The 23,065-nt window shown below is 41.1% G+C and overlaps 1 protein-coding gene across 4 annotated transcripts in view; it reads left to right on the forward strand.

The window, feature by feature from the left end:
• ASTN2 (astrotactin 2) overlaps positions 1-23,065 on the forward strand; it is a 1,072,177-nt gene that overhangs the window by 643,017 nt on the left and 406,095 nt on the right. For all 4 annotated transcript variants that reach the window (XM_056138490.1, XM_056138491.1, XM_056138492.1 and 1 more), the window contains one exon: positions 18,403-18,569. In XM_056138490.1, the coding sequence (XP_055994465.1) occupies positions 18,403-18,569 (167 nt within the window). The remainder of the gene's footprint in view (positions 1-18,402; positions 18,570-23,065) is intronic.

Consider the following 23,065-nt stretch of genomic DNA (forward strand, 5'->3'; position numbering starts at 1 on the left):
ACCACTTGTCATCCTGCTATTCATTGATTTGCTCAAGCGGGCACCAGTAAAGTCTCCATCCATCCCTGTTGTGTGCTAGTGTAGCTCAATGGCATCTGCTCGCTCCAGGAAGAAGAAGAACCTCAAACCATTTGTTCAGGCTTTTGACAAAGAAGTCTGACCATCTCATAGGTGGGCAGCCACATCCTTTTGATGTCCCGTGGAATCCAGTCCGTAACAGCTCTAGTCCAGCAGTTGTCTGCAAATTGCATTATGTGTACAGCCCATCTGATTTTCAGTGCCTTGGCAAATGAGACAGCACCCCTGATTCTTGATCATCTACTGAGGTCAGAACTCCAGATTCCTTCTCTCACTTGAGTGAAATGTGATATTACAAGCATAGCTCTTTTGATTCCTCTTTGGGATACCCAAATAGTGTTCTCATCTTGTTTTCGTAGGGCCCAGGTTTCTGAGGCTAGTAAACAAATATTTGTTTACTTATTTGTTTACTTCTACTGACCTGTCACTATCACTGTCACCGTTCTCCCATTGTTTGTCGATTTGCTCAAGCAGGCTCGAGCGATAGCACAGCAGGTAGGGTGTTTGCCTTGCACATGGCCAACTCGGCTAACCCAGGTTCGATTCCTCCTCCTCTCTTGGAGAGCCCGGCAAGCTACCGAGAGTATCTCACCCGCAAGCTATCCGTGATGTATTTGATGTGCCAAACACAGTAACAAGTGTCACAATGGAGATGTTACTACCAATGACCAGTAAACAAATAAGCAAGAAAAAAAAAAATCCCTGACTTCCTGTATCCTTAACCTCCTTCACTTTTTGAAATCAGAATGGGGTCCAACAGGAAACTGTTTGAACTGTGACTTGTTCATAGAATTATTTAGCCAGAGGAGAGCAGAAAAGAGTCAGGGTCTGGAATTGGACCCAGGGGTATAGGAAGGCACTGGCAGGTATTTGCTTGGTGTTTGCAGGCTGAGGTACAACAAAATGGAGGCTGCTGGTTTGGGTCAGGTGCTTGGATATTTTCCTAGGGCTGGGGGCAGGCTCTGCCTTTTCCACACACCCATGTCCCAGGTCCCTAGAGATGATGTCAGCTGCAATCGTCTATCTTCAGACTGCTGATACCCGAAATCCTTTACAGCTTCCAGTCCTTCCATTTACCTCAGCTTCACAACTCAGCACAAATTGAATGACCCCTGAATTGGCATGAGTTGATTAAGACTCCTAATAATTATGCCATCTCTACAGGACTGCTTGTCCAAATCAACATCAGCTGTCACAGGTTTACAGGCCTTGGTGACAGATTGAGGCTGCAAAGGAAGAGGGTGGGGAGTGAGGAGTGGGACAAGAGAACATGAGAGCTGCCCCCACTCACTCACATTCCAGATCTTTCTCAGATGACCTCCTGGGTCCAATCCTGCTATCTACAAAATGGTTGGTTCATCCTAGAGGCCTCCCTACTGAACTTCTAAGATCCCCAGTGATTTTGCCTGCAAAACACATGAATCTTAACTGTGCCTTGAGTCTTATGTAGTGGTTGCATATGAGACAGTGTTCAGGACAAAGTGGGTGCTTGGTAAACACTGTGCCTTTCCCATTATGGCTTCTTTCCCATCCTCTTCTTCTGTACATCCAAGACTGTGCTGCTAGTGTTAAGCCCAGAACTATGGGTCCCCAAGTGGCGAGACGAACAGAGACATGAACTCGATAATGCAAAAGCAGTAGGAGTTTTATTCTAGTATACTGGGGTCAACTATCTCACCCACAGAGTCATCTCTTAATAGCGACCACAACTTCAGGCAGCATGCAGTTTATATAGGGTTTGATTATGTAAGCAGTACATGCCTTATTGTTTCAGAAAGAAATTTTACTTAGTTACCAAAGAAAGGTGTTTTGGCAAGTGTCTAGGGTAACCGTGGTCAGGCAGTAGTTAAACAATAGTTTCCAGTAACAGTTCATGGTTACATAAACTACTCATTCTTTTAGGGTTAACAAAAGACAGTTCATGGAGCATTTTGACTGGGGGCATAGGGATTCATTGAGCCCACTTGCTGGACCCAGGAACTTTCCTAGGTGGACTCAGGTTGACTAGTTACTCATTGTTTCATTGCAGGGAAACTGAAGCAATTTCAGTTTCAGGAACTAAACCTGAGGCCTAGTTGATTGTGCTGATTGCTGCCGCCTGTCATAGCATCAGTTTTGCCCTTACACTAGCAGTCTCTCTGAGGCCCCTAATACTCCACCCTTACTACCTTCCTTCTCAGGAACTTCTCAGAATTCTTGTGTAACAGTCCCAGTCAATATGATCTACTTGTGACATCACAGACAGGCACTTGCATGTGGACCAGAAAGGGCACCTCATTTGCAATCGTCCTCCCTGAAGGCACAGTCAGCCTTTTCCTTTAACCTCAGACAAGCCTCTTGTCCTCTCCAGTGTGAGCTTTTTCCTTGCAAAAAATGAGCAGCGGGAGGACAGTGAGACTTGTTGGGAAGAGCAGAAGTGGTCTGGGGCTTATCCTGCCTACCCCTCAGGTGCATATCCCCTTCCATTGCCCCTGGAGGAGTTTTCTGTTGGGGCAAAATGAGGAGGTGTTCACATCAACGAACACTCTTTTCTTTAAATTAAAAAGATTTTTTTAAAATTTTTGTTGAATTACTGTTTTGCACTTGGCCTACTTGGTTTGATCCCCAGCATCCCATAGGAGTGATTCTTGAGTGCAGAGCCAGGAGTAACCAAGCATTGCCAGGTGTGGTCCCCAAACAAAAACAAATGAGAGAGAGGACAGAGAGAGAGAGAGAGAGAGATCCTTACAAAGTTGTGCATGATCAGGTTTCAGTCATACAGTGTTCCAACACCCATCCCTCCACCAGTGTACATTTTCCAGTACCAGTGTCCCCAGTTTCACTCTCGTCACTGGGGATAGGGGATGTCTGATGGGAGCTGGGAAGATCCAAGCCATGATGGGATGTTGGGAAAGACCCAGTTCCTGCTCAGATGCATCAAACCTCAGATGCGCCAAACCTTAAGGGTCGGGCACCCAGCCTCAGGGTCTCCCTTTGGGTCCTCACCTGAGATGGAGCAGAATAGGGGCCACTCACGGGGTTAGGTGACCAGTTCTCTCAACTCTACTATAAAACTATAGGCAGAGGGACAGTTCTGCAAGAAATGAACCCATCCTGCCCTTTTCCCCTGCACATGCCTGGTCCTTAGGAACTCTCTTTGAGTTTCTAAGAAGCTACTTACAGATAATTTAATTCACCACCCACTGGTAATTTCTTCAAAGTAGCAAATCCAGTCACTCACCCTTCTGCCATCCTCTCTCCAAGGCTTCCTGGTTGTGCTTAGAATAAACCTAGTCCACTTCCCATGTCTGAAGTTAGAGGTCAGTGACTTTATTTTTATTTGCTGTTTGGTAGAAAGGACTAGAGAGTAAATATTTTAGACTCTTGTAAGTCAGATATGATCTTTTCTTGTCTTATCGTCTTCCTTTAAGAGAAAGAAAATGTTAAAAATATGGAAGCCATTTTTAGCTCTGTGTAAAAACAGGCTGTGGGGGAGTAGATGACTTTTCTCCATTCCTCCCACTAAATACGACTAAAATCCTGGAGATGTTGTATGAAACAAATAGAAGATTTTGAGAGGTGGAGAGATGAAGGCAGGTCCACTAGGGATCTGGCGACCCACAAGATGCCTGGTGATCAGCGCCTTGGATTTTCTCTTTGTCTGTTATGTCCCGGCCTTTGATCTGAAGAACTCAGAAACTCAGAAATACCAATGGATGGAGATAAAAATAGTAATCCCCCTTGTCCCATCCTCCCAAAAAAAAGAGCCTGCTCTCCTTAGCCAAAAAAAGGAAAGTCTAATAAGACCAAGTATTTTTATACTCAATAAAAATAATCACTCTATATTGGTACAGGGTTTAAAAAAATCAGAAATACAACTACTTTCCCGTCATGCTAACAAAGGTCAGACAGGACATTAGGCCCCCATCTTTTTGAGTCTGTATTGGGACAACCAACAATCAACTAGCCCCATCTTCCTGCTAGATTAACATCAGAGAAGGACAAGAAAAGAGGCAGGATTTTCTCCCCCACAGAGAAGAAATGAACAATCCCCCGCCCATCAGAGCCATCCAGTGTCAGCAGAGAAGTTATAAAGAGCCCAGACCTCTATTCCTAAATAATTGTAATGAGATACACCACTTATTGCAGTTACAGTGAGACACCTCCAGTGCTCCTGCTTCGGTATTGCCAGAGGATATCTAAGAAAGCAAGGGTCATCTTATTGTAATGAGGTCATCCTTACCCTGTGTCTAAGTAGAGATCCAATGTGGAACAGTAAATAGGCTCACCTTCTACTCTTATTCAGTGGGTGCTATTAGTGGTATCCTAGGTGCCAGCAATCATTATTAGGGGTCTTCTCTTTTGGTTTTAATAGAGAATAAATAAGGAAACTGAGATTCTGCCTTTCCCAGAAAATAGGGAGCTGTCCCTCCTTTTTTCCTTGAAAAATCCAATAAAAATTGATCAAAATATGATCCAGAGTTAAAACACATTGCCCCACATGTTCAGGTTTCCATCAGAAATCGCCTTACATACCAGGAACTAGGGAATTCTCAAGCAGAAAAACACAAGCAGTACATGCTAGCAACTATATAACAAAGCTGTTAAAACGATATGACAAATATATTCACTCATCCTTCATAAAAATGCTGAAGAAAGCAATTACAAGCATAAAGGAAAAAATTAAGTCTCAGGGAAGAAGTAAAAGATAAAAGAACATGAAAATTGTGGAACCGAGGAGTACAATAACTGATTTTTTTTTTCAGTTTTGTAATTTGACTTGAGAAAAACAGAGAGGACAGGGACAATGTCAATGAACCTGAAAAAAGGACACTGTAAGTGATTCATTCTGAATATGAAAAGAAAGCAGTGAATTGATCAAGAAAATAAGCAGACTCAAAGGTCTGTAGAACTATGTGTTTTAAAAACCTGCCATTTGCATTGTGGAGTTCAAGAAGGAGAGCAGAGAGCAGGAAACTAAACATACACAGTAAAAAGGTACACAAAAAAATCCTCACATTTTTTTCAGGCAAGATATATATTAAATTAAGCAAACTCCAGAATGAACACACAAATATCAAAATCTATAGCAACACATTATACTCAAATTTCTGAAAGTATGTTTTAGTCTTTTAAAGAAAAACTCTTAAAAGAAAGGTGACATCATATTACGCCTTTATAAGCAATAGCATCATGTCTTTATTCCTATAAATTGTGTTTCCCTAAGTACAATGTAAGTGATGGTAGAATTCTCATGAGAAACAATGGAAGCCCAAAAACAGTGGCACAAAATTTTTAAGGTTCTGAATCAAAAAACAAACTGTCAATTCAGAATCCTATATCCAATCAACTGTTTTTAGGAAGGAAGGAAAAATCAAGACATTCTCAAAGGTCTTGAGCTATTATCATCAACACATTCTCTCTTTGAAAAAAATAGTTAAAAAAATAGTTAACAGAGGTTTCCAAACATAAGAAATTCATAAATTGGAGTCCTAGAACAAAGAAAGAAGAGAGAATATAGTTAGAAAAATAGTAGGTAAATGCACTCCAAAGACCTTTTCCTCTAGAGTGTTCTACATTGTGCCTGATGATTAAAAGAGGAGGAAAAGAGAGAGTCAAGGTTATAACTTAGTGATAAAGCATTTGTTTTGCCTGAGTTTAATCCCCAGTATCAAAGAATAAAAAATTTTAAAAGATATTGTTATCTGATGTATTTCTACATGGTAGAGAAATATTTAAGAAGATTATATTTTAGATGGGAGAAGATAAGGGAAAATAATGGAAGATAAGATTTCTATACATATCTAAAACAGGTAAAATGACAACATCTGTAGGCTGTAATAAGTTTTGCATATCTATAGCAACCGCTTGAAAACTATATAAAGCAATGTACTCTAAATTATGAATAAGTCAAAAATGAATTCTAAAAAGAATATTCAAGTAACACACAGGAAGTAACACACAGGAATGAAAATATGAAGCAGAGAAATGAAAATCGAATAGAAAATAAAATAACAGATTTCAGTCCTAAACTATAAATCATCACATTAAATGTAAAAGATCTAAATACAGAAATTACAGGACAGAAATTGACAACCAAATTTAAGAACATAATGCAATTATGAGCTATCTTCGAAAAATTCACTTCAAATATAATGATTTAGCCAGAATGAAGTAATCAGATAGAATATGCAATCAAATAAAAATAGGAATATCTATATTAATATTTGATAAAATAAACCTTCAGCAAAGAATGTCACAAGAGGTACATTTTATAATAATGAAAAGGTCATTTACCAAGAAGACCTAGGTTTTATGTTTCAAACAGAATAATAGAATGTGCAAAGCAAAAACTAGTAAAACTGAAAGAAGAAGAAACAAATCCCCAATTATACTTTAAAATTTCTGTATTTCTTCACAACTGATAGAACAGAGGGAAAATCAGCAACCTTAGGAAATAAGTCAGTGTCACCAAGAAAAGGGACTGAGTCAACATTTAGGAATTCAGTTATAGCTGATTGTACATTCTTCTTCACTGCCTATGGAATATATACTGAAATTGGCCATGAATTTGCTGGTCATAAAAAAATGCTTTAGGTCTGGTGATACCTCAGACGACTGGAGCACGTGTATTATGTGTCTTTAGTTCATCCCTGGCACTGTCTGTTTCCCTGAACCACCCCTGAGCACAGAACTGGAGAGTAGTTCCCAAGAATGCCAACGTGTGGCCCTCAAATCAGAAAAAAAAGAGTTTTAAAATTTTAATGGGAACTGAAGTGATAGCACAGGGGGTAGGGCCTTGCACGCAGCCGACCTGGGTTCAAGTCCCAGCATCCCATATGGTCCCCTGAGCACTGCCAGGAGTAATTCATGAGTGCAGAACCAGGAGTAACCCCTGTGCATCGCCGGGTATGACCCAAAAAGCCAAAAGAAAAAAAAAGTAATGAATTCACATCATACAGAGGGTAGACTTCAGCCACAATAGTTAAATTAGAGAGCAATAATTAGATAATAAGCATCTCTAAATACAACACAAAATAATTCTAACAACACCATGGTCAAAGAGGAAAAGAGAAATACACTGAAATGAATGAAATATAAGAAGCCTTTTCCAAATTTGTGAACAAAATTAAAGCAGTGACCCATTCTTTTCATTGTAACTTATCTGTGTCTTTATAGTAGAGCAAAGTTTATAGCCATAAATGAATACATCAGAAACTGAACATTTCAATCAATAATTTAAACTCCCATCTCAAGAACTGACTAAAAGGAGAGCAAAATAAAATAAAGCAGAAGAAAGAGAATCAATACAACCAAAAAATAGAATAAAATAGATTTAAAAATATTGAAAAAAGTGAAATTGTCAAGAAAATAACTCTCGCAGGACCAATAATAAAGAATAGAAAAGACACAAGTTACCAATACCTTGAATTGTGGTAATTTACCATAAAAAAAATCCAATCAGATTGATACCTTCTACCTTTGTCTAGCAGGGTGGACAGCTGGACACTGGACATTCTCTCTGTCAGAGAATGAGACAGACAGACTGTTGTCATGCCCAGGTTGCAAGTTAGTCTGAAGAGTCTAGAGGATAAACTGGCCACTTACTGAACACAATTTCTGCTCCTTCACCCTCCCTGGCTCCAGACATGTGAGCCATTGTGTTCCTTAAAAGGTACATTAAGAGCAGTTAACAGATATATTAAGATGAACGGCTGGCACATTAACATAGCTGTGGTCAAAGGGTGATAGGCAATCAGCAAACACCTTTACAGCATAGTATTAAAGTCATGTATTAAAGTCATTTCCTACTTAATTCTTGCCTGGGCATAACTTTGCTGCCTTGAAAGTATTCTATTCTTACCTGAGCACACATTTGCTGCCCTCATAGTATTCTATTCTTCCCTCAAAGTATTCTATTCATGCCTGTTTTACTCCGGGCACTACCCCGACCTTGGAGTTATTATTAAGGGGAAATTACAATTCCCCACAAGGAATAAAATGGAATATCACTTCAGACCTACAGTCATAAAAAAGATTAATAAAAGGTTGTTATAAATAGCTTGACATGCACATATTTGACAATTTAGATGAGCAAAAGCTATTTCTTTAAAGTATAAGATTATAGAAACTCACTAAATAGACATTTGAATACTCCTGTAACCACTAAGGAAATTGTAACCTCTTCTAAAAAAAATTAGTCCTGTACCAACTTAGTAAACAAAACCACAACTAACATATTTCTTAGCTAGAAAACTGAAATATTTTTCTATTTAGAACAAATGAAGAATGTCCACTGATCACTCTTATGTGTCATAAAAATTGTTCTGGAATTCATAATCCAGAATTCTGGCATTAAAGCAAGAAAAAACAAATAGAAAACATTTCGGAAAAAAGAGACAAAACCATTCCCATTCACAGGTGACTTGATTGTCCTCACAGAAAATCCTCAGTAGCCTACACAAAATCTCCTAGAATTAATGAGTGAGTTCAACAAGATTTCAGAATATAAGCAAAACGTGTAAGTCAATTATATTCTTGTGTAGTAGCAATGAAAATGTGGACACTGAAATTAAAAACAACAACATAATACCATTTGCAAATCCTAAAGATAAAGGATAGAAATTTAAGAAAACATGTGGAACATAATTGCCAAAAAATTACAGAATGCTAATGAAAGAAGTTGAGAGAAATCTAAGCAAAAGGAATCATGTGGTATTTATGGGTTATAAGATTTGAAATAGTAAAGCTTTAATTTTCAAATAAATTTATGGCTTTAATATGGTTCTTATTTGAAAACTCAATATTTTTAGTAGATATTAACTAGAACTTTCGGACATTCATATGAAAAATAGCACTGTAGCACTGTCCTCCCATTGTTCACTGATTTGCTCAAGCGGGCCCAGTAACGTCTCCATTGTGAGACTTTGTTGTTACTGTGTTTGGCATAACGAACATGTCATGGGGAGCTTGCCAGGCTTTGCCGTGTGGGCGAGATACTCTACATAGCTTGCCAGGCTCCCCTCCGAGAGGGGCGGAGGAATCGAACTCTGGTTGGCCTGGTTGGCCGCATGCAAGGCAAACGCCCTACCCGCTGGGCTATTGGCCAAGCCGACTTCGATTCCTCCACCCCTCTCGGAGAGCCCTGCAAGCTACCAAGATTATCTCGTCTGCACAGCAAAGCCTGGCAAGCTACCTGTGATGTATTCAATATGCCAAACACAGTAACAACAAGTCTCAAAATGGAGACATTACTGGGCCCACTAGAGCAAATCGATGAACAATGGGAGGACAGTGCTACAGTGCTATATGAAAAATGAAATCTGCCAATACTTGTTTTTAAGGGAGCTAGAGCGAGAGTACAGTGGCTAAGGCACTTTCTTGCATGTGGATAACCCATGTACTTTCCTTGGCATCCATATATGGTTCCCCAAACACCAGCAGGAGAATTTCTGAGTGCAAAGGAAAGACTAACCCATGAGCTCCACTGGTGTAACCTAACACCCTCCTTCACTGCTCCCCCCCACCACCAAAAAAAAAAAAAAAACCTTTCTTTTTTAAAAGAAGGGAGTCAGATGATAATAATGAGTTAAGATGCTTGCTTTAAATGCAGATGACCCTGTTTTGGTTCCCAGTACCACATGGTCTCCCAAGCACTGCTGGGAGTGATCCCAAAGCACAGAACAGGAGTAGCCCCTGAGCACTGTCCCATGTGACCCAAACACAAAATAGGAGGGACACGTTTCTAACTCAGTAGTAGAGCACATACTTCGCAAGAGCACGTACTTTACAATTCCAGAACAAATGATAAAAAAAATTAAGTATAATTAAAAAATAAATAGAAAGAATGTGGAACAAATCAGTCTACTCTGTAGTCGTGTCATTAAAGCAATCAAGATTATGGTGTTAGTGGAAGAACAGACACATAGGTCAATTGTATAGACTAGAAAACCCCAAAATGACCCATATAAATAAGTTTCATTTATTTTCACAAAGGCACCAAAACAGTTTATAAGAAGAGAGACATTCAAACAAAGATTGTAAAACAATCACACACTTTTAGATAAAAATAAAACAAATCTCAAATGTCTGTCTCACACCTCATACAGAAATTAACTCAAAATGTATCACAGAATTAATTGCAAAAAAAATAAAGCTATGACACTTCTAGAAAACACATAGAGACTAGAGGAAACCTTTGAGAATTGGTCTTAGCAAAGAGTACTTAGATTTCAAAAGTATGAGCCACGGATTTCATCAAAATTAAAAACATTTGCTATGTGAAAGCACATTTGAAGAAGATGAGAAGACAAGTTACCAAGTGGGAAAGAAAATATTTGCAAAGCACATATCTGACAAAGATCTAGTATCTAGATTATATAAAGAACTCTCAAAACTGAACTGTAAAAATGAATTTAATGGAATATGGGCAAAATACCGCTCACTAAACATATAATAAGGAAAATAAACACTATTTAGCATCATTAACTATTAGGTAACAGCAAATTAAAACCACAGCGAGATAAAACTACATCCTATCAGGATAGATTTAGATATATGTGTTTGTGTACATGTATGTATGTTTGTGGGGGGGATGGAGAGAGATCAAATACTGATGAGGATGTAGAAAAACTGGGTCACTCATAAATCAATTGAAAGGATTTGAAAGACCACAACTATTCTAAAGGCAATAAGTAAATAAAAAGATAAAACTGTACAGCTAGCCTGGAAAAGTTTGGTAGTTTTTAAACAACAACAACAAAATTAATGGCTCAGGGCCAAAGAACAACAGGTAGGGCATTTGCCTTGCATGTGCTAACCCAGGTTCAGTCCTCAGCCCACGAGGAGTAATAGCTGAATTCCAAGTCAGAAATAAACTGTGAGAACGCCTGGGTGTGATCTCAAGACCAAAATAAAATCAAAGATTTTTTTTATTATATAAAATTGAATATGATTAAATATGCAGCTATCTTATCACCCATGAATCACACATTTGACATTTTTTCTAGGGGAAATAGAAACTTGCCTTCAACCCAAAAACCTGCACACAAAAGTTTCCAGCAATTGTATTTGTAATAGTCTCTAAGTAGATACAGTCCACTTGTCCTTCTACAGGTAGAAAGGGTGGATATACATCTGTATCATGGAATACTGTTCTCCAATAAGAAGGAACTATCTGATTAACATGCAACAACCAACCTGGATGGATGTAAGAATAATGCTGAGTGGAGGGAGGACCCCTTCCCCAATAATATACTCTCTCATTGATGTATGTGACTTTGAAATGACAAACATTACAGATAGGGGAGCTATGGCTGTCAGCCATGAGGAAGGGAGTCAGATGGGGGATGTTTCAAAGAAAAATAGGTGAAATCTTGGCAGAAAGGAAAGGTACTATATCTTGATTATTAATGTATACATTTTGGTTACTGTATATTTACTTTAGTTTTCTAAAATGTTATCAGAGGAGAAACTGGCCAAAGAATACATGAGATGTCTCTGCCTTATAAGATACATAACATTAAACTACCTAAGAATCTACAATTATCTCAAAAAGTTTTAAATACATCACCTATCGCCTATCATCCAGTTGCTCATTGAGTTGCTTGAGTGGACGCCAGTAACATCTCCATTTGTCCCTGCTGCATGCGAGTGTAGACCAATGTAGCTACACTACAATACAATTACAATACAATACAATACAACAGTATAGCCAATTGTGTATTTTAAATACATAAATATATAAATTCTGCATACTTGGCCCACTCTTTATGGAAAACAGTATGGTGTTTTCTCAAAATATTAAAAACAGATCTACATATCTAAAATATGATCTACTCTCCAGTATATATCCAAATAACAAAGTACAAAAATTTTAAAAATACCTGCGCATCTATGTTCATTGCAGTTCTATTAACAGTAGCTAAGATGTGGAAACAACCAAATGCTCAACAATAGATGACTGGATAGATAATTTCTCACATATAGACATAATGGAACCATACTCAGCTATAAGGAAAGATGAAACCTTGTGACAATATGCATGAAACCAGTGAGGGTTAAGCTAAGCAAAATAAATCAGAAGGAGGGGCTGGAAAAATAATACAGTGAGTAGGGCAGTTGCCTTGCACAATGACCAACCTGGGTTCAATCCCTGGCACCCCATGTTATCCCTTTAGCATTGCCATGAGTGACTCATGAGAGCAAAGTCACACTTAAGACCTGAGCACAACCAGGTGTGGCCCAAAAACAAAAATAAAAATTTTTAAATAAATCAGAAGGAAAAAAACAAGCGCTTAGTCAATTGTAGTATTTAAAGAAGCCAAGAAAAGAAACAGACAGCAAAATCAAACCACTTTCCTGGTGTCTGTATATGAAACAGAAGTTTCTAAAGGGAAGTAAAAGAACTGAAAATCTGCAGAGGGCCCAAGGGACTGTAGTGGATTATTGGCACTTTGGGTAGTGGGTGTGGAGTGATATTGCACAGAAAATGTGTGAACCTGTATCTTGCAATGCATTATCTTGTAAATTAATGTTGCGCTGTAAATTTGTTTTAAAAGGAAAAAAAACCCTTTATGTATACACATACAGTATTGCACCCCAAAACCGGTTGAATTCCTTCCTATTCACACCTTACCTTGGACTGACCTGTCTTCCTCTATATCCAAACTTCAATTTCATGGGCCTCCTTTGTTCCATGGACAGGACAGTGTTACCCCTCCCTGAAGACTTCCATTCTTGCTGTTCCTTCTTAGAGAATTCTTCTCATTTACACCCTCCCCCCGCCCCCGGGTTCCTCTTATTATCATGGTTTAGCTCAAAAACTCCACCGGAGTCTCCCTTCTCTCCATGTTCACTTTTGATCACATTACACTCTTTTTCCTTTTCACATTTCATTCTTTGCAGTCTCAGGCTCCATGAGCACAAGGGTTTGCTGTTTATTACATCTTCAGCACTAGGCACATTTGATTAGCTCTGAGTAAGATCTCAGTCGATATTTGTTGACTGACCCAATAAAGGACTTATCACACAGATGATAAAGAAAACGGATATTAGTCATTTCAGTGATGTTTTCCTAGAGGGGATGGCCTCAACATTTGTTCATTTTTCTACTCATCGATCCTTCATTTATAGATTGTTGTATGCCACGTTCTGGGACAGATGTTTTTGTTATGCTTCTAACAGGCATTCTGCCTTTCAAAGAGGTATGAACTATCACATTTTATACATGAAACTGACACAGTAAAGCAGTTGCCTAGATACTCAAGCCTGTTTGCAATCAATGCCTGTTCTTAGCCCCTGTGACCTAGTCTCTCATGAGTCTTGCCCAACTTAAGGAAAGAAAATTGAGACCCAATTTCCTTTGAATCTGGGCAAGCATTCACACTCATCTTTGCCTGGGACCTCGTGGTGTCTCTTCCCCCTCGTGTCAGAGGCATCTCATCCCTGATCATCCCAAGACCCATACTTGCAGAGTTTTCTTTGCCTCATTCACTTTCTACTGTGCTTTTTCCATGTTTGCCCTGTAACTCTCTATCTGACAGATGGACAGACATGTCGATTTCTTATCTTTCACACTAGATTCTCAAAGCCTTAAAAATACCCATAACAGCCGCTATCATTTGCTAAGCATTGTGCTAAATACGTGATTCATATATCTCACTGTATTCGTTATCTATTTCAGTCAAACAGATCATCCCCAAATTGAATTGCTTAAAACAGGAAGCACTTTTTTTTTCATCTCAAACAATGCTTGAAGGTCAGAGATTCATGAATGACTTAACCTGCAGATGTTTGGGTTGCACAGTGTGGCAGTCAAAAGCAGCAGGGGTTACCTGCCCTTCACGCCCCCCCCCTTCCCACCCCCACAACACCTCCCAACCCCCATCCTCCACCGCCATCAGCTAAACAGGCTCAACTAAAACTCAGAATGCCTTTCCAAAGCCATTAGTGCACTATGGACTGACCTTAGCCCTGCTGGACTGCTGACCAGATGTTTCAGTTTCCTATCATTGGGAGAGAACAGGGGAATTGCTCATAACATGGCAATTAGGCTTCACTCAAGCAAGGGATGAAAGAGACCAAGACAGACCATGAGAGAGTCCTCCATCTTTTATATCGTTTCTTCATTTATTTCTATGACACTTTTCAGCAGCAACTTTGTGGTTGTTGTTAAATGCACTGGGGGGATTGCTGTGTTTGCAATGCATGGGAGCACATGAGCCGAGGCAGGAGTTGTTGCCCTTGGTGATATGCTGACAGTGCTGAGGATCGAACTCATAGCCTACCATGTGTCCTCCTATTTGCTTATATTCTGTTATGCCTTTCCCCCTCTCATGACAGTGGTGGTGGCATACAGGGCAGGTGTTCTAATACTGAGCCACATCCCCAGGCCTCAAAGGTAGATGTTGGATTCAAACCCAAGAAGACACAGAGGTACCTTGATGGTCTTGCTTAGCACACACTTGGTTCAGTCATGTAATTGCCAGGAGCCACACTATGTCCAAATAAGTGTGGGATGAAGCTGAGGTCAAGCCAGGAATTCCTGCCTACTCTCAACCTAACGTTTTGGTCAGGTAGATAGAAGCCGAGCAATAAATAATGGGAAGCTTTACAAGGACTTTCAGTTGATAGGATTCTTGAGCCAAACTGTGCTCACCCACTCCCAGGATAGAGGCATGAAACATATGCCAGAGGGAGGGATGCTCCTTATGATGATGACTGGTACACCCACTTCCTTAGTCAGGCAGTCTCTTCCTTGCCTGTGGACCATGCAGGTCTAATCTAATTCTACCTCTGTTTTTAACTGAATCTTCATCTTCTGGGGTCTCTGTCTTTCTTCCCTTAATCATACTGGGGCGTGGGGGAACAATGAGGGATTCCGGTCTGCAAGTTTGTTTTCAGCCATAAAATGGCATAAGGAAATGAGAGGCCAAGCTGCATGATTTCACTCAGATGTGGAAGATAAATAAAGAGAACCAACTGGCAAGAAAAAAAAAATTGACTCCCCAGCACAGTGAGAACTGAGGGAAAGAGAGGAGGGGTTGGAGGAATTGGGTGGTGGGGTCATTTGGGGATTGACATGGTGCTGGAACATTGGTGGTGGCTGTGATGAATGTCACATACATAGTGGGGTATGGATCTCTACCTCTGAGAGTCTGTAGTCTTGTAGATCACCAAAAGTTCAATTTAAAAATTAGTATAAAGGGCAAGGTCTTTAGTAGGCAGAGCAGCCAATTGGGACTAGGGAGCATGGACTCCTTACTCATATTCATGACCATATGTGGGTGGTTTACCCTGCCATTTGCCAGTTCTCAGATTTGTAGTAAGGAAATTAAATTAACTCTCTCTCCATCTGTGTTCTAACTTTCGGAAAGCTCCTCCGTGACTAAGACCTGGGGAAAGAAGAGACCTGCGTGGAGTTGACTCTGAACTCAGAAACCAAAAAACCTGAGAATCTCAGCCTCAGCCCCAGCCCCTTCCTCCTGTCCATAAAATGTGAATAAAGTTACTATTTGACTGTTGCTACTGATGACCCAAATCACCTCAAATGGAGTGGCTTGACATCATTGGCATGTACTTTGTCTTCATGTACTTCTGAAAGTCATATTATAAAGTCAGAATGTCACCTGCTCCTTCCAGGGACTCAGGGGAAAGTCATGCTTTGCCTTTGCCTTTCCAACTCCTGGGGCTGCTACCCACCCCATTCCCCTCTCCACCTACTTCCACCTGAACTACTCCCTGACTCTGTGCCCCTCACCTCCCAGGATCTTTGGGATAGCATCAAGATCTACCTGAGTAATGCAGGATAACTTCCTCCTGTAATTGAATGACATCTGCAAAATCTTTAACATTCAGAGGTTCCGGAGAGATCATTGGGAACCATTAGCAGTCTACTATGCTAGCTGGGAAATTGCTGTAGGAATCAATTAATGAAACACAGGGAAGGTATCTAGATCATGCTTGACTCTAGAAGAACACTATGGTAGGGAATCCACAGCACTGGAAAATTACCCCGCCCAAGGTACTTCCTGTCATCTAGGAAGGTGAGCGGGTCTTTCCAACACTTTTCCCTGATTTTCTGCAGACAGACAGACAGACAGATCCAGCTCCCAGTAGCATCAGATGGCTCCAAATGCCCCACTGATTGGATTCCCTCCTGTAGGACAGGGAATGTTCACAGAAAAGCAGAGGACTCCTCTGAGCTTATATTAATATGTATAGCACTTCACTCACATGGAAAATTGATTTTTCTTTTTAAGCACAAAATGTAGCCAGTTTTATAACCTTTCTGCTGCTTGACAAAGGCCATTTATAACCTTCTTTCTCCATCACCCTTCCTGGCGCCGGCCTCAAATGTCTTGGGGAACTCTCTTGTGCATTCGTAATTGTGAATTCTTCTTAGACAAAATTTAATTTCCAAGAGAGATGACCTTTTGGGTTTTGTTTGTTATTGTGGATTTTGTAAATTTATTTTTGCATGTGTGATTTGTTATTGATGTTGCTCAGGATGATGGCTTGGGAAGGGGGCTGGGGGAGCCAGCCAGTGGAGGAGAGAAAACTGCAGAGGGCACTCCTACCCATGATGTATATTGATGGATGAGGAGGGCTGGGCTCTGGGTCTTCATCTTGCCAGACAGGAAATGCCACAAAGATGGTGGAAACAAACATCTTAGAGCTTCATTTTCTCCCCTGAAATCAAGAGCATGAGAACTGTTTCTCCCTGTGCTGAACCAGAGAAAATGAGCTCAGAGTCATCAAGTGATAGAAAAGAAAATGAAGTAAATCACCCGTTATCTCTGTAGGTTAAGAGCATTCACCCATTTGGGTGCCAGGCTCGCTAGCAAGAGCACTTGGTGGCGCTCTCTTTGGGTTGGCATCATAGAGTGTGCTCAATCATCTCCACGTCAGAGGAAAGGGCACGAGAGCAGAAAAACAAGTTGAAATCACCTGCAGGAAACTTGACAATCTGCTAAGAAAGATTTGAGTTGTTTGCGTTGTTGTTGTTGAAATACATCTATTAAAGCTTAAGAGTGATGATTTGGAAACTCATTTTGGTGACTGTCAGAGGTTGGTAATGGAGGAAGCTAGAGAGCAGGCCAGCAGACTATTTAGCTGTGTGTGAACATAACTCCTTCTGTGAGTATATGGGGATGTCCTTCAGGACTCCAGACCTCCAGATGGAGGGCAAGAGACACCTTCAACAAAGGGAGGAAGAGTACTTACATAAAATGATAATTCCAGATCCTAAAGTTAAGGATTGCACCCTATGATCCAATATATTGCAGCAAATCCATAATTGCTCTGCCCACTAACAAGTAAAAAAGGTTGAGGCTCAAAGTGGCTTGGCTCAGATCACAGACTAGAAAGGGGGAAGGATGAAAATAGGGAGGGAGGGAGGGAGGGAGGGAGGGAAGGAGGGAGGGAGGGAGGGAGGGAGGAAGAGAGAGTATGTGTGTATTTAAACCCATTGGTAGGGGCACTTTAAAATACACACCTGTTGGTGCTGGAGCAATAGCACAGTGGGTAGGGCATTTGCTTTGCACATGGCTGACCCGGGTTCGATTCCCAGCATACCAAATGGTCCCCTGAGCACCGCCAGGAGTGATTCCTGAGTGCAAAGCCAGGAGTAACCCCTGAGCATTGCTGGGTGTGACCCAAAAAGCAAAAATAAATAAATAAATAAATAAATAAATAAAATACACACCTGTTTCTCTAAGAAATCTTTATAGCAGGAGACACTCAGGGACACTAATGCTAAATATAATTATATTTGTGCTGCAATGTTAATATTAAGAACAGCTAATGTTTACTTTATGGTTGATGAGCCACAAGGAGCTGAGAACTTTGCCCATAGTCCTCCTTCCTTCTTTCAATTCTACAGGGCAAATGCTGACAGTATGGACATTGACATACTGAGGATCAAAAATGTCAAGAACTTTGTTCGCAGTTGCACAACAGCTCTGAGTTGGCCAAGCGGACTTTTTATTGCAGAGTTGGATTGAGGGAGGGGCTTCCCAAGCATTGTTCAGGAGGCCCCAGAGCCCCTCCCAGTGATTCTTAGCTCACTGGACCAGTGGTCCAATGCATGGGACTGAGAATGCAGCACTGCTTGGGCATCTGGATGAGGAGGGATAGTGTGGTGCTGTGGTGCCAGGGACCAAACTGAGGTCTGGTGCATGAAAGGCATGTGCCTTAACCCCTGGGATATTTCTTCAGCCCCAAAAGGAGACTCCTTTTGTCCAGCTTTGTTTGCAGTACCCAGCACAAGAGGTGGGAGGTGAGGATGTGATGGGCTCCCCCACCCCTGAGCCATAACCACCTGCTTGCTCTCTTCCCACACAGTGCCCTGAGGAGCTGCGGCCCATGAAGGATGGCTCTGGCTGCTATGACCACTCCAAGGGCATCGACTGCTCGGATGGCTTCAATGGCGGCTGTGAGCAGCTGTGCCTGCAACAGACGCTTCCCCTGCCCTACGATGCCACCTCTAGCACCATCTTCATGTTCTGTGGGTGAGTCTCTGGCCCCAGTCTCTAGCCACTCCCTGTAAGGCAGCAGAGAGAGGCAGAAGAAAGGTCAAGGACTGAAGGCTGGAACCTGACCTTCAAGAGAATGACCTCTCTATTTTGCCGTTTTCACCCAAAAGGCCCGAGGCAAGAGTATGACTTTTTGTTTGGTTTTGTCAAGACAAATGATAGATGAGAAATAAATTGTTGGTTCATGATGGTGAGAAAAAGCAATCCTCACTTGAGCTGCATCCTAAGGGCAGGAGTTTTTCTCTTTTTTTTCCTCACATTTTTAATTATTTTTAAATTTAATTTTTTATTGAATCACTGTGAGATAGTTACAAAGATCTCACAATTGAGTTTTAGTTACACAATGATCGAACATCCATTCCTCCATTAAAGTACATTTTCCACCACCAATGTCCCCAGTATCCCTCCCACCATCCCTACCCTAACCTACTCCCTGTCTCTATGACAGACAATTTCCTTTTTACTCTCTCTCTTCTTTTTTGGAGTTACGGTTTGTAATACAGATACTAAAAGATCATCAGGTTTGGTCCTTTATCTATTTTTTTCCTACTAAGGTCTACCTTCTCTATGTTTCTCCCTTGTCTCCCAGGGTCACTGCAGTTCACTGTAGTTCAGAGACAGAAGCATGCACCTTGCAGGTGCCACTCTGAAGCCAGCGGCTTACTGCGGAAGAGCATATGCTTAGTTCAGGCCTTCAGCTGAATATTTGCAGGAATTCATGTTCACGGATGGAAAACATTTTCTCTTATTTCTAGATGTTTTGCCTGACCCTATCATTAAATTGATAAAAGACAGACTAGCCAGAGGAAAACAAATATAATTATCTACATATGGGAGCACCATTAAAAAAATAGTAGACTCAGGGCTGAGGACATAGTGTGGAAGCCAAGGCACATGCTCTGCATCTACAAGGACCTGAGTTCAATCCCTGATATTCTCTGCAGCACACTCCACCCGCCAGCTCTGCTGGGTATGTCCCTAGTGCCCCAAGCACTTCTGGGCCTGAGCAGCACTGCCTCACTGGATTGTATCTTCAAACAGATCCAGTTAGTGGGGTACCTTCAGGAGTAGCTCTTGACATGCCTGGGTGTCCCCTGAAATATTAAAAACAAAGTAAGGAGCCTCAGAAACAAGAAATTAAAGTTTATTTACTTTTCTAGCATAAGGAAAGTAGGGAGAGGGGGCTGGAATGATGGTCCAGTGGGTAAGATGCTTGCCTTGAATATGATTGACTGGAGGGTTCAATCCCAAGGAGATTGAGAACAAATATTTCCCCCATTTCTGGGACTGGCCTACCATCTAGATTCTTTTTGGCAATTCAGGGAGTAGAAGGAAGCTTTACCTGAGCCTGCACAGTCTTCATTGCCTTTAGCTCAAAATGAATCCACACATCAGTGATGCCTTTGGGGTTCATATGCTTTGCTTCCCCTCAATTTTGTAGTCTTCCTGTTCCCAGCAGCCCTCATAGGGTTGGGTAATTGATGGGGTAGGGTGGCTGGGAGATAAAGGACAGAGCATGCTAACTCCAAGTTCTTACTCGGACTTAGACTCACCTGAGGTTTCAAATTAGGCTGAGACTCAAGTGGGGGCATTTTAAGCCAACTTGGCCAACTGGCCAAGGATGACTCACTTTTCCTCTCTGGGCCACAGCTGGAAATCTCTGGACAAGCATCTTCTGTTTGTCCAATTCACCTTCGTTCCCTTCCTACATACTGTGACAGTGTCTCCTTTATCACCCATAGCCTAGAACATGAATTTTAAGCTTCTTTGACCAGGCCAGAAAAGGCAACATTTCTTCTTCTTTTCATTCCTTCCTACAATGCCTTCTGGAGGTGATCATGAAAGAACTTCCCAAGCAGTGCTCAAGAGGCTTTGGTGATCCCACTCGTAATTCTCAGCCAACTGGGATAGTGGTACAAGGTCCCAAGGATGTAGTGCTGCTGGGGCCCTGTGTTGATTTGGATGACCAAGGTCACTCCTAGGTGCTGGGTGTGTGGAGGGGTGGGGGATGGGTCTCTAGGGCTACATCAGTGATGCTTGGGAAACCACAGTGCCAGGCACGGTATGAACTTTAACCCCTGTACTATTCTGTGGACCTTCTGACAATATCTATATATTGGAAAATGTGCTTATGTTTGGACATTTTGTGAGCCCAGAGAATAACTCCATGTTCCTGCAAGGATATTGGATATTGAGCTTCTCATAAAGGCAAAACAGCAGAGTGAGACATCTAGCAAACTTCTCCACCTTAGGTAAAAAGGGAGCGTGGAGCGAGCATGTAGCGGTTTACTCTCAGTTTAACACAAATTCATTTTGCCTGTGCAATTCCAGTCTGTGGAGTCCAGATTTCCCTTCAGGGTGTTATTTCAGGGTTCCCCTCCCTGCCCCCGTCACTCTTGGGGCTGCAGGTGCTTTTCAAGCAGGTGTAAGAGCAGCTCGCTGGAGGCCCTAGATATGTATCAGAAAAATAAATAAGAAATAAATTAGTGTGTGCAAACCTGAATTTATAGAGGTCTCTCCTCAGCTTAAGTGACTGGAGGGCAGTGTTGAGTAAATTATGCATGCGCTTAGATCTGAGGCTTGAATACAGAATCAGCTGCATTCTGAGCATTGTTATTTTTCTCTGGGTGTACTGGGGTGGGGGCTGGAGGGGGAATGTGTCCTTCTGGTGCAAATAACAACAGCAGCAGCACTCGGGGATTTTGACAAAGAAACTGTCACCATTTTCCATCTGTAGCATTCTGCAGCAAGGTATTGTAGAAAGAAGCCCCAGTCAGGGCTAATGCTGAGAAGCCTTGATCCAGGGACCAGATGTGTTTGACCCATACAGGAAAGAATTCAAGTGCAAGTCAGGGAAATAAAGGTTTATTTCAGCACAATATACACTGATACAAAGTGCAAATGTAACCTAAAGAGAGTAGCATTATTTCTAAGTAAGAAAAACACTTTCTTCTTATTAGAAGTACACACTCAAAGAGTCAGGGTGTGAGCATAATCCAGAGATAATAGTACTATTTCCACACACTAGCCAAGGTTATCATAAGTTTATAAATGGAATACATTAATAAGAGACAGAGTATTCATGATGCTTCAGAGAAAAAGGTGGGCTGGGGGTATTCAGTTCCCAAAGTCTAGATGTCATCCAAGTTCAAAATCATAGTTAGTCCCTTCCTGGAGGTCACCGGGTCAGCTAAAAAACTGTCATGGTACCAATATGAATTTACTGTGCAAATATATTGCAGTAAGGTTGGAAGTCATCTATCCATTGGTCATTTTGGATTTTTTTTGACTTACACTGATCCTAGCTCTAGTGTCTCTGACTTCATTGTTCCCACTTTTTGAGGTGCTTAGCATCTGTAACACAAAACTCCATTATCAAAAGAATACTAAGCATCTCAGCATGGTAAAGACTGTGTAAGAGAGATGACCTATTAGAGAAAAGGGGGCTGGGGGGTGGCAATTGCTAGTCCTGGTACAAACACAAAATATTCAGTTAAGGAAGTAACAGAATATTAAAGTGTTAAGTTTTAAAATGTCTGTTCGAACAAGGAATATTTTTCAGGAGAGGCAAAGTATTTTTGACTCCTTTCTCATCTAGGTCAGCTATATATCACATTTGCACTGGCCGTGGTCCTGTCTCAAAGAAAAATCAACAGACTTGAATTCTAATCCTAGCTTTAGCCTTGGGCCAGAGCGATTGCACAGCAGGTAGGGCATTTGCATTGCACATGGCTGATTGGGCCAACCTGGGTTTGATTCCTCCGCCCCTCTTGGAGAGCCTGGCAATCTACCGAGAGTATCTCACCGACACGTCAAAGCCAGGCAAGCTACCCATGATGTATTTAATACGCCAAACACGGACAGCAAGTCTCACAATGGAGACGTTACTGGGCCCACTCAAACAAATAGATGAACAACGGGAGGACAGTGCTACAGTGCTACAGATTTAGCCTCAATACTCCTGATCTTCAGTTTTCTCATCTCTAAAAGTTTCTTCACAAAACAATGACTGTGAAGAATGCAAAATGCTGGAAGTTGATTGGATTAATCCATTAAGGCTGAAGAGTGTACCCAAGGACATATATATATGTATGTTGGGTGGCAGCTCATCCTTTCCTTGCAGTGTGACTTTGAGGAAGTTGCTTACTGTCTCTGTGCTTCAGTTTTCTCATTTGTAAAATAGGAATAGCAGTATTTTTCTATAGAGTTATGAAGACTAAATTTATATCATTAATTATCTTGCAGTTTACTTTAATAGGTGTGAAATGCTTTGAGAAAAATGCCCTTCGCAGTTAGTGTTACAAGTATTTGTTAAATAAAACAACTGTGTGATGATAATGGCAATAATCCCTCCCTCTGAATCAGTGACTCAAAGTCCTCTTTGAGTTTTCAAGTCTGTGAAACAAGAAGATGGAACCTTCCCCACTAGCAAGTCTCTGAAAGTGTCAAGTAAGATTGAAACAGTGAGAGTA

Source organism: Sorex fumeus, unplaced genomic scaffold, assembly GCF_029834395.1.
Source record: "Sorex fumeus unplaced genomic scaffold, SorFum_2.1 ptg000129l, whole genome shotgun sequence".
NCBI classification, from domain to species: Eukaryota; Metazoa; Chordata; class Mammalia; order Eulipotyphla; family Soricidae; genus Sorex; species Sorex fumeus.